At 57.8% G+C, this 10,610-nt stretch overlaps 1 protein-coding gene across 3 annotated transcripts in view; it reads left to right on the plus strand.

The window, feature by feature from the left end:
- Window positions 1-7,022, plus strand: part of TYK2 (tyrosine kinase 2) — a 28,326-nt gene extending 21,304 nt beyond the window's left edge. For 2 of the 3 annotated variants that reach the window (XM_084609954.1, XM_084609955.1), the window contains exons 15-24: window positions 303-438; window positions 1,577-1,728; window positions 2,147-2,297; window positions 2,738-2,835; window positions 3,438-3,630; window positions 4,170-4,288; window positions 4,660-4,832; window positions 5,548-5,665; window positions 5,777-5,887; window positions 6,753-7,022. In XM_084609954.1, coding sequence (XP_084466080.1) covers window positions 303-438; window positions 1,577-1,728; window positions 2,147-2,297; window positions 2,738-2,835; window positions 3,438-3,630; window positions 4,170-4,288; window positions 4,660-4,832; window positions 5,548-5,665; window positions 5,777-5,887; window positions 6,753-6,887 — 1,386 coding nt within the window. In that variant the 3' untranslated portion in view covers window positions 6,888-7,022. Of the gene's footprint in view, window positions 1-302; window positions 439-1,576; window positions 1,729-2,146; window positions 2,298-2,737; window positions 2,836-3,437; window positions 3,631-4,169; window positions 4,289-4,659; window positions 4,833-5,547; window positions 5,666-5,776; window positions 5,888-6,752 lie in introns of those variants that run through there. The other variant, XR_014709078.1, reaches the window with a different exon arrangement.
- Window positions 7,023-10,610: the final 3,588 nt, after the last annotated feature.

A 10,610-nucleotide genomic window follows, 5' to 3' on the forward strand; every position in this document is an offset into this window, starting at 1 on the left:
CTCCCACGCTCGGCAGCCGCTTGGAAAGGCTGTGGGTGGCGGGACGTAGCCCTGTGCAGAGCTGCACAAAGGCCGGTTCGGCCTGCTCCTGTTCTGCCCCCACGCCTGTTTCGCAGAGGGGGACAGAGGCAGGAAGCGAGTGCCTGCGTGCCAGAGCTGTGGCGAGGACCCAGGAGTTTGGTGCCCTGCTCCTGGCTTGGGGCCAACTTCCCAGCCTGGTCTTCAGACCCTGCGGAGCACCTGGGAGTACCTAAAGGGTCGGGGCTCCTCAGCTCTCACTGTTTCCTGATTTATTTTTAAAGGAGGACAAAAACCTGGTGCATGGCAATGTGTGTGCCAAGAACATCCTGCTGGCCAGGAAGGGGTTGGAGGACGGGTTGCTGCCTTTTGTGAAGCTCAGCGACCCTGGGGTCAGCTTCACGGTGCTCTCCCGAGAAGGTACCTTCTCCTCCTGCCTAGTTCCCTCACTAGTTCCTAGTTCAGAGTGCGGTCACCTCCCCGCGGCAGCCTGTGCTTTCTTGCCAGGCTCTGCAGCGGGGATTCCTGTGAATTATGCATCAGCTGGGCTGAGTGCAATCATCCCAGGTTTCATTGGGAGCACTAGCCAGGCTTGGCTCATGTGCTCCTTTCTGACCCTGAGCGGAGCTGCGTGAGTCGCCCGCTCTGGCATGGATCCCATAAGCAAACAAAAGGCCTTTCTCCGGCACCTTCCCACCCAGGGGGTCCTCGATCAGTTGCGAAGCTACTCAAGGATTCGCTGCATCTGCCCCGATGTGCAGCCACCTCTGGGGTCTGCTGTCACAGCTCTTGGAACAGCACACAGCAACGCTATGTACCAGCTGAGGACAGGAAGTGGAGGGATAGTTTTCGGTAGAAACAGTCAGGAGAATTGGATGCAGCACGTAATCATCTATGCTAGAATTTGGCCAGGGCCCTGGGGCCAAAAGAGGTGTGGGATTGGCTGTGACCAGGATGTTGCATCTCCACCATCCCCTGAGCACCATGCTGGAGTCCTGAGATCTGAGCCCCACTCCCTGCAGTGCAGGCCCCCCAGCCACACTGGGGTGAGCAATGACGCTGGGGGGAGAGCGCCTCCTACTGAGCCACCCATTCCATTTCCTGTCCCCTACCCCTGTCTCTGAGGGGCTCGCCCTCTGCCTATAGCCCAGCTCGCCTTTGTGAGATGTGACAGGATTGGCGCACATGGTGGTGTGGGTTACATGCCCGTGGGTGACTCCGGCCACCAAGCCCTGCTCGTGGGACTTCTGTTTGGTCGGTGTTTGCTTTGTCCTCTCCTAGCCAGGAGCCCGGACCCTCCTGCTCCCCCAAGCAGGGCTGGGGACTCGGCAGCTCTTCCTGCCAGAGCTGCACATGTGACTGGGCTTGAAACTGCCCTTGAAATGTGACCGGGGCCGACTCCTTTGGCGTCTCTGAAATTCCCAGCCTCTGCTTCTGCCCCATTTCTGAGGTCCCGCTGCAAGGGGCTCTCCCCAAACCCGAGTTCTTAGTGGTGTGCATGGTCACTCAGGCAGTGTCCCTGCAGCAGCTATGAACCCCTCTTGCCTCTTCCCCAAAGAGCGAGTGGACCGGATCCCCTGGATCGCCCCCGAGTGCGTCCAGGATGTCAGCAGCCTCAGCACCGCGGCTGACAAGTGGAGCTTCGGCACCACCCTGCTGGAGATCTGCTTTGATGCGGACGTCCCACTGAAGGAGCGCACCCCCTCCGAGGTAACGCCTGTACCCCCCAGCCTGGAACGCACCTGTCCCATAACCTCAGCTATGCTCACGAGCTGCCCTCCAGCTAGTGACAAGGGTAGCTGTAGCGGCTGGAAACGATCAGACTCTAGGCTAGCATCTCTTCTGAGGCTGGCGTGGCAGTGGGAATGGGACATGTTGAGTGGGGTGAATATCTGGGGCTCTAAACCCCACTGGGAAGAGGCTGGTCTGTTCTGTGGCAGGCCAGTGCTCCTCTGGGCCCCGGGGGGCTGCAGAGGAAACATTCACCGAGTGTCTTGAGAGACAGCAGGAGTGGGGGCCGTGTGCACTGGAGGGCTTGGGGGGGGGGGGGGGCTGTGTGGCTTGCCATAGCTGGGGTGCGGCTTGCTCAGCCCTGGGAGAGCTCAGTGGGACCCTCCTTTCCCCGTAGAAAGAGCGCTTCTATGAGAAGAAACACCGCCTGCCCGAGCCATCCTGCAAGGAGCTGGCCGCCTTGATCAGCCAGTGTCTGACATACGCCCCTAGCGAGCGGCCCTCTTTCCGGACCATCCTGCGGGACCTCACTCAGCTGCAGCCACACAGTAAGCCCTCCTGCCCCCCGCCAGCTGGCAGAGCCCATGCGGGGGCTGGAAACAGACTGAGGGAGACTTCCTGACTCCTGGGTGGCTGCTCTGCTCTGTTTCAGGCCAGGCAGGGAGGGTGAGGGGCCCTCAGCAGGGATTGCAGCTCTGCTGGCATCTGCCGTGCGTCAATACGTGACTCTCCCTCCTGGCCCTCAGTAGAAGGGAGGACCCAGACAAAACAAACCTGCCACCCCTGGAGCCTAGCCAGGCACGTGCAGCTACCCTCAGCCTAGCCCATGCCTCACACCTGGTGCCCCGCATCCTTCTGGCCATGAGGGAGCTCCCTTTGCTGCTCCTCGGCTGGCCGGAGGAGGTCGTCACTGAGCGAAGTGTCGCACTGGTGTCGTGTGGCTTGTGCCAGTCCTGTCAGCCACATGGCTCTTCTCCTTGTGTTCCAGACCTCGTCGATATCACCTCTGTGAGCCCTGACTTTCCTGTCTCGGACCCCACGGTCTTTCAGAAACGCTACCTGAAGAAGATCCGAGAACTGGGGGAGGTAAATTGCATCCAGAGCAACCCTTGGCCCTGGTTCAGTGGCACCATGTTGATGCACCGACAGAGGGGGGTAGAAGTGGCTGCGTTTCCCGAGAGCTTGGCGGGTTCCACAAAAGGATCCGGGATTTTCGCCCCGTCGCTTTAGCGAGGATAGGCTGTATGTCAGGGAAGTGAGAGCAAAGCCGCTGGCTGAGGCCCTGCAGCAGGAGGATGCTTGCCCTACCGGCAGGTTAGGGCGTGACTGCTGGCTGAGAGTGCTTGGACAGATGAGCCTCTCGTCTGCTCCGGCCTGTGTTTTTAGGTCCGCTCTGTGCGGCCCTGCCCCTGGGAAGCTGGGATTCCCTGGCTGTTACTGTTCATTTCCAGCCCAGCGTGGGGCCTCCACCCATCCCTGTCTAGCAGTGCTCTGTGGGCACTGCTCCCAACCTGCCACGAGCAGTCCTTGAGCTGGCTTCTGGCAGAGGACGTTTCCACTGGAGACCTTTCTGTCTGAGGAGCTTTTCTGCCCCAGCTAGTGCGTCCCACTGGGGCCTCTCCCCGCATCAGACAGCTGGAGCCCTGCTCCATGGCGGGATCTCAAAGCCCCGTTTCTGTCTCTCCCAGGGTCACTTCGGCAAAGTGAGCCTGTACTGCTATGACCCCACCAACGACGGCACCGGGGAGATGGTGGCCGTGAAGTCGCTGAAGTCTGGCTGCAGCCAGCAGCTTCTCACCAGCTGGAAGAGGGAGATTGAGATCCTCAAGACGCTCTACCATGAGAACATTGTCAAGTACAAGGGCTGCTGCAGTGAGCAAGGTACAGCCCAGCCTCCCCTGCGGTGTGGGGCTCCTGGGGAAGGATCGCGGCAGAGCGTTGTCTCCCCTAGTCCTGTGTGTGCTGCGCTGTACATGGCTCCCTCCCTAACAGCCCAGGGCACGTGCTCTATGGATACCCCTCCCTCCGTAGGCTGAGTGTGCTGTGGGGCTCCTATGCTTCCCCCAAGGCAGGGTTAACTATGCATGTGCCCCCCGAGGCTGTGGCTTGGTGCCAGAGAGGTTACGTCTCGAGTGCGAATCCCCAGGCCAGAGCAGAACAGTTGCACCTCTCAGTCAGCTGGCAGAAGGGAGCCCTAGGCACTCCCTGCAGAGGCTGCCCAGCTGCCCAGGGGTCACTCTCCAGGAGCGTGGGACGTAAGGCGTGAAGCTGCAGCATTGCAGGAGGGGGCTTAGCCTCTGGTAGGACAGTGGTGGGGATTCGGGCCATGGCTGCGTCCCCCTCGGATATGCCTCTCTGCTCTGCTGCCTGCCGCAGCCCATCCCACCGAGTGCATCGCTCACATCTGGCTCCTCTTCCAGGGGAGAAGATCGTGCAGCTCATCATGGAGTACGTGCCCCTGGGCAGCCTGCGGGATTACCTGCCCAAACACAACGTCAGCCTGGCCCACATCCTCCTCTTTGCCCAGCAAATCTGTGAGGTAACGACAGGGCCCAAGCCAGGCAGCGCGTGGGGGACTGTGCTGATGCTGCCCCTGCCCAGGCGAGAAGGGGCTACACTGTGTGTCTGCCGCTCCAGAGCTGGGGTGGGGGCTGGGGAAACCAATGATTGTGCAGTGCAATGTCCAGGGGAAGGAGTGGGGTCCAGTGGCTAGAGTAAGGGGTCTGAGTGCTGGGACTCCTGGGGTTCTGCTGCCAGCTGTGGGAGGGGAATCTGGGCGTTGGGACTCCTGGGTCCTTTCCTCAGTTCTGTCACAGACTCTCCATGTGACCTTGGGCCAGTCCCCATCTCTCTGGATGCTTCATGTTCCTGGCTGCAGAATGGGGATAATCCGGTGTTTGCTCTCCACAGGGCATGGCTTACCTGCACTCCCTGCACTACATCCACAGGGACCTGGCTGCCAGGAACGTGCTGCTGGAGAATGAGAACGTGGTGAAGATCGGTGATTTTGGACTGGCCAAAGCCATCCCCGAAGGGCACGAATATTACCGCGTCTGCGAGGACGGAGACAGCCCCGTCTTCTGGTAAGCGTCGTGGTGTCCCAAGAGAGCCCTCCCAGGGGTCCCCATCTTTTCCCTCTGAGGGCAACACCGGTAGCTTGCTAGCCATCCCAATGCCCTGGTGAATCTGCATTGTGTGGAGCTGACTAGCTGGCCGCCTCTTGTAAATAGAGAGGGTTGGCCTGATGAAAATATAGGTCCCAGCACAGCTCGGGTTGGAGCATTGCATGCTGGGACCTGTAGTCTTTGTGAGCCACACACAAGTATGTGCCTGTACACTCCATTGTACATGCCGCGTGTGAGCTGTGGTGGAAACGCAACCTGCAGGCTCAGTGCACGCGGGAACACCCGCAGGCTGTGTGCTCTGAGGGTTGGTCTGAAGCGCAGCCATGGCAAGGACGATGACTGGGTATCCAGTGTCTTCGGCGACTGCCAGAGCAAGTCTGCCCAGAGACTGCGTCAGAACGTGACAGCTTCCTTCTGTCCGCTCTCTGCCATGCCAGAGATGTGCCTAGGAGGCCCTGAGGAATGGGAAACTGCTGTCCGTGCAGGGTCTGGCCTGGGACTCTCTGGGAAGCTGTGCAGGGCCATGGTGCAGACTCTCTGTTGTGAGCCCCTTGGAGCTCAAGTGCCATTTGGAGGGATTCTTGCCACGCTCTGGCTGTGGGTCCCTTGTGCTGATGCCCTGTGGTTGCAGCTATAGCTTGATGGTGCCTGTCTCCCCTGCCCCACCCCGCAGGTACGCCATGGAGTGCCTGAAGGAGTGCAAGTTCTATTACGCCTCCGATGTCTGGTCCTTCGGGGTCACTCTCTACGAGCTCCTGACACGCTGTGACTCCAGCCAGAGCCCCCCGGTGGTGAGTGGAGAGGGACTGATGGGGGTTTCCTGCTCCTGGGGTTCAGTTTGCTGAACAAGTAACCAGCAGGACCCACCCCCACCAACCAGCTTTGTTCTCCCTCCCTCTTAGAAATTCATTGAGATGATCGGAGCGACTCAGGGTCAGATGACAGTGCTGAGGCTGATCGAGCTGCTGGACAGGGGGAAGAGGCTCCCAAGCCCGAAGGACTGTCCTTGTGAGGTGAGGCTGTTGCGGTGTAGTCAGCGCTGAGTGGCGCTTGTTAATAACTTCACGCGGTGCTACAGCCCATTCCATCCCAACGGAACCCCAAGTGCTTCACAGACTGTACAGGGATCGCTTCTTCAGCCCCTGGAATGCAGCCACCTCTCATGTGGGACCTGAGGGCTACTTCCCGCTGCCCAGCAGCCTAGGACAGGAAGTGAAGAATCCACTGACGCAGCAGGGGGACGCAGGGAAGCAAAACTGACTCCCTTTCCCCCATGACGCCAGGGAGAGGACCACAACTGTACAGGTGCTGGGCTCGGGCAGGCCCTCGATGCGCGGAAATACTCGGTATGTCACAGACTGACATACTGAGGCAGTCTCTCTGCCTGCCCAACGGGGGCTTTGCCTCCAGAGGGCCTGGCTAAGGATTAATTGCTTTCACTCTGATTAGGAATGGAAGCAGTAGGCTGGCCTTTCTCCTACATGCTGCTAAAAGAATGCAGGGTGAAATCCGGCCCTTGCTGAAGTCTAGTGAGAGCTCTCCCTGGGATTCCACTCAGACTGGGCAAGCTTGAAGTCTTGCCCGCCAGCCGCCCTGCCCTGCCCTCGGCAGGGGCTCTGTCCTCCAACGCCCATGGCCACAGGCAGAGAGAACCCTCAGCTAGCGCAGTAAGGGAGCAGTGGTGGCTTCTGTTACTTGGGTTTGGTTTTGACAGGCTTTGGAGCAGGGGAAGGTGCATGTCGGCCAGAGGGCCGTTCCACGGCTGCCTGCTCACAGGCCTGTTCCCAACTGCCTTCCGGCTCGGGGTGGGGGCGGCTGCGTTGCGACGTGGGTTTGAGATGTGCTCCGCCTGCCTTCACCTGCTCTTTCCTTCCTCAGATCTACTGCTTAATGAGAAACTGCTGGGAATCCAAAGCATCCTTCCGCCCAGCGTTCAAAAACCTCGTCCCCATCCTGAAGAGCTTCCACGAGAAATACAAGGCTCAGGCTCCTTCGGTCTTCAGCGTGTGCTGAGTGGGATGCTTGAGAACTTGCTCGGGGAAGGACCACGGCTGCCTTCAGCTGGAATCCCTCAGATGGAAAGGCCACTTCAAAGTGCTGGGGAGGGTTGGGACTTCACCACTTGCTGCCTCGGTGCTTGCTGCTGCATGGAACCGTCCTACGCGATCCGGTTTTCCACCTTGTGCCTTGGAGTCCCGGGAACCCTGTGTAAACAGAGATGGCTGGTGAAGCTTCTGTTGCCACTTCTGAAGTACGGACCTGCTGCTTTGGCCTGGATGCGTAGGCTCTCCAGGCAGGTGGATTTTAATCCCGGAAAGTGGTTTCCTTCTAGGCAATGCAGCCAGAGGAAGCTGTGGGGCTGTCTAGCAAAAAGGGCAAACTGCCTTCCTGGCGCATCTCATCCAACCTCTTGGCTGGTGTTGGAGCTGTGCAGCCAGAGCATTGCGTGTCTTGAAAGGGGCGGACGTGTGCAAAAGCCTCCTTGGAGCCTAATGCGCCGCACCCCAGGCCGCTGTCAGGAGCTCCTGAAGCCGTTGCAGGGAGCTGTGGGGGAAGAGGCTGGAGCTTGAGGGGTGGGTACAGGCCTGAGTTTAGCCCTGTAATGCCGCATCTGGTGCAAGGGGAGGAGGAGGGTGTATGGTTAAGATGGCTGCTGAGTGAGGGCTCGAAGCATCGTTAAAAAAGATACACTGGGCCGGTGCCTGCTCCCTCCTCCAGCCGGACGGGCTCCCAGCCTGCCCTGCTCTGTGGTGCGTTTGCAGCTTGGGAACGGGCCTGTGCCCTGCCCGCTCTTCACTGATGCTTTGGTCTTTTGAGCTGGGGAAACCTCTGGCCCATCCCCCAGCTGCTTGGGCTCTTGCCTGGTTTGTACCATAAAGCACCACAGTGCCTGCTTCCGCCGGCAACCCCTGAGCCCTGGCAGAGGTGCTCTGCCCCCTGGCCTGTAACCCCCTGTGCAGCTGCCTGTGCCCCCTTCTGCTCCCATCTCTCCTTGGGCGGAAAGACGTTTCCCCATCGAAAGACCCCAGGGGCAGGTGCAGGCAGACTGACGGGGGCTGCCCTCTCCGCATTGCCTGCGGGGCCTGGCTTTCTCCAGGGCCGTCCCCTCTTGCCGTACAGCAGCTGACCATGGCCTCTGCTGGCCCTTCAGTCAGAGGCCTTTCTTTGCTCCGGGGTAGCCCTTTGATGCACTCCTGCAGCCTTGGCTGCCACCCAGCGAGCAATGAGGGGAGCTCCTGTGCCCCCCGTAAGGGCTGCTTGGGGTCCACATCTTGGCCACTACCCCCATTCACGGGGAAACCTCCCTGTACAGGTAGCAGCTGTCCCAGCCTGTCCGTCCATGTCTCTCGAACGCCTTGGTGAGCGACGCCCTCCTGTGCCCCCCAGGGCTGCGTGCTCCAAAGGGACGTACCAAGGCCATTCGCTCGGCTGCCGCTGTCCACATGCCAACCAAAGGTTTTTCCCGCCTCTCCCAGGGGCCAAGCACTGTGAATTAGATCATGTGGTCGGGGAGGGGGCTGGAGTCTGCTGGCCTTAAACCAAATTCAGATCACAAGACACGAACTGCCTTTATCTGCCCACCAAATCACAGCCCCGTCCTGTCCTCTGGCTACCTAACGCCAGCGTTAGCCGAACTGGTCCTGAAAAAGCCAGTACGCCCTGGTTGTGGGGCTGTGTCTAGAGAAGCAGGGCAAACACCATCCAGTCGAATGCCCTCTTGAACAACAGGGACTGCTGGGGTCGCGTGTGTACTCGTCTTGATGTCTCAGATTCATTCTCCATGCACTGCAGAGACTGCTGCGTTGCCATCTTCGGTTATGTTGCAAAACCCAGTGGAGGGACGGCTCAAGCCTTGAATGAACAAGGCCTTAGCTCCATGCACTGCCAACATCCACTCAACCAGCATGCATGTAGCCTTTAGTGTTAGTTGCTCACTCTCTCACCTAAATGCCTGGAATGTATTTTCCTAAGGAAATGGGTGTGGGCTATACCCAGTCCATCTGACTCTGCAGAACATTTGGGGTCTGTTGGTTCTCTCTCCTCACCAGGGATGATCACCAGCTTTGAGCAAGTGAACCTTTGTGGCACTTTATTACTAAAGAAATGTTAGCAGTTGGGTGTCTCAGTTGGTTGGTCTTTCAAATGTGATTTCTGGAGTTCCCTATCCCTCAATCTCTTGTAGCCACAGGCTCGAGAGCAGGTGATATGGCCTGGTGCCCAGCCTCAGAGCCAAACAGATTTCAATGAGGTCAAGGAGCCAAAGTCAATATGGTGCCTGCACCAAGGGAAATAGTCACTCAAGCGCCCATCCCACTGGCCCTGAGGTGTTTGCAGTCCAGGAAGGACTCTGGCATTGGAGCAGCCAGAGCTGCTCCCACTTCCTTCCCTCCCTCCCTCAGCAGCTCCAAGGGCACGTGGCTGTATGTCAGAGCTGCTCCCACAGTCTCCCATTGTAATGGGGCCAATGCTTCAGTTTAAAAATCACAAGACACGGTCAGGGAATGCACTTCCGGTTTCATAATCAAAGATGCATTTTCTTAACTTAGTGACCCTTGAGGGCTACAGATTGGACACCACTGGCCAGCCACTGCATTGGACAGCTGTGGTCACCTGACCTCTCCTCCTCTTCTCGGAGGCTGCTACATGAGAAAATCTTCCTTTAGTATTTGTAACATACCTCTAGTCTTGCCTTTGTATCTTGCCACTGTATTTCCACATACACAGCTCTTCCCTGACCAGTCTCTCGGTCTCCAAAGGCTCGTTATCTCCTGGCCTGGACAATTAGTGAGGAATCTTCTAATGCAACCAGTTTGTTGGTTTGGTTCAAAGTAAATAAAAGGCTTGGGAAGAGACTTGTGTGTATAAAAAGTGCAATGTTTTTGTAAAGGATGGAGGGTCATTTTGCCTGAGTTAGCAAAGGTCATTCTTTCTAGAGGGAGGCCTTGGACTTATTCCTAAAATGATGGTTAAACTGTATAATGGTTGATTTCCCCACCCCTTATTTATTGTTGTCCGCTATGTAAACGCCATTGAAATAACCTCTGCAGTGAGCCATGTGCCTGGAGTGTGGAGCAATGCTGCCTGCCTCATGGGTCCATCCTGCGCCATGGTCTGCGTGTCAACCTTTACGCAAAAACAGCCTGCAGCAATGTGCCTTGCGTCTTGCCGTTGTGCTGGAGCTATGACTCCCTCTCTCACCAGGGAAGCATGGGTGATTGAACAAGCTGCAGCTTCCTTGCTTCTGGCCAAAGCACCTGTGTGTAGAGACCTTTTTTCTATTGGACAGCGGGAGATGATTATCTAATGTGAATGTCACTGGTCTCAGTGCTAATCTACTACTGGCTAGTGTAACCTGTAGCTGGTAACATCCCTGAACTTTTCTTCAAATAAATTACTCTGTAAAGTACGGTCTCTTTTTTGCTGCTGCTCTGCGCGCCCGGGCTCCTCTGATGGATCTGCTTCCAGAACAGATTGCAGAAGGAGGGCAGGCTCTCGCTGGTGTTATTTAACATTTGTAGTCCCTAACTATGGATCTGGGTCCCTTTGTGCTACGTGCTGTGCAGGAACAAAATGAAGGGACAGTCTTTTTAGGGTGATACAAATCCAGGGCTGCTGTTTCACTGCATCCCCTCTTAGCGCGGAGTGCCACGCAGCACGTCCTGCTGTGTCCTGCATCGCACAGAGCAGAATAAAGCAGAACATTTAGGCAGCCCCTGCAAGAAGCTCTGAGCACTA

This window comes from Lepidochelys olivacea (assembly GCF_965140295.1).
Source record: "Lepidochelys olivacea isolate rLepOli2 genome assembly, chromosome: 20".
Classification (NCBI taxonomy): Eukaryota; Metazoa; Chordata; order Testudines; family Cheloniidae; genus Lepidochelys; species Lepidochelys olivacea.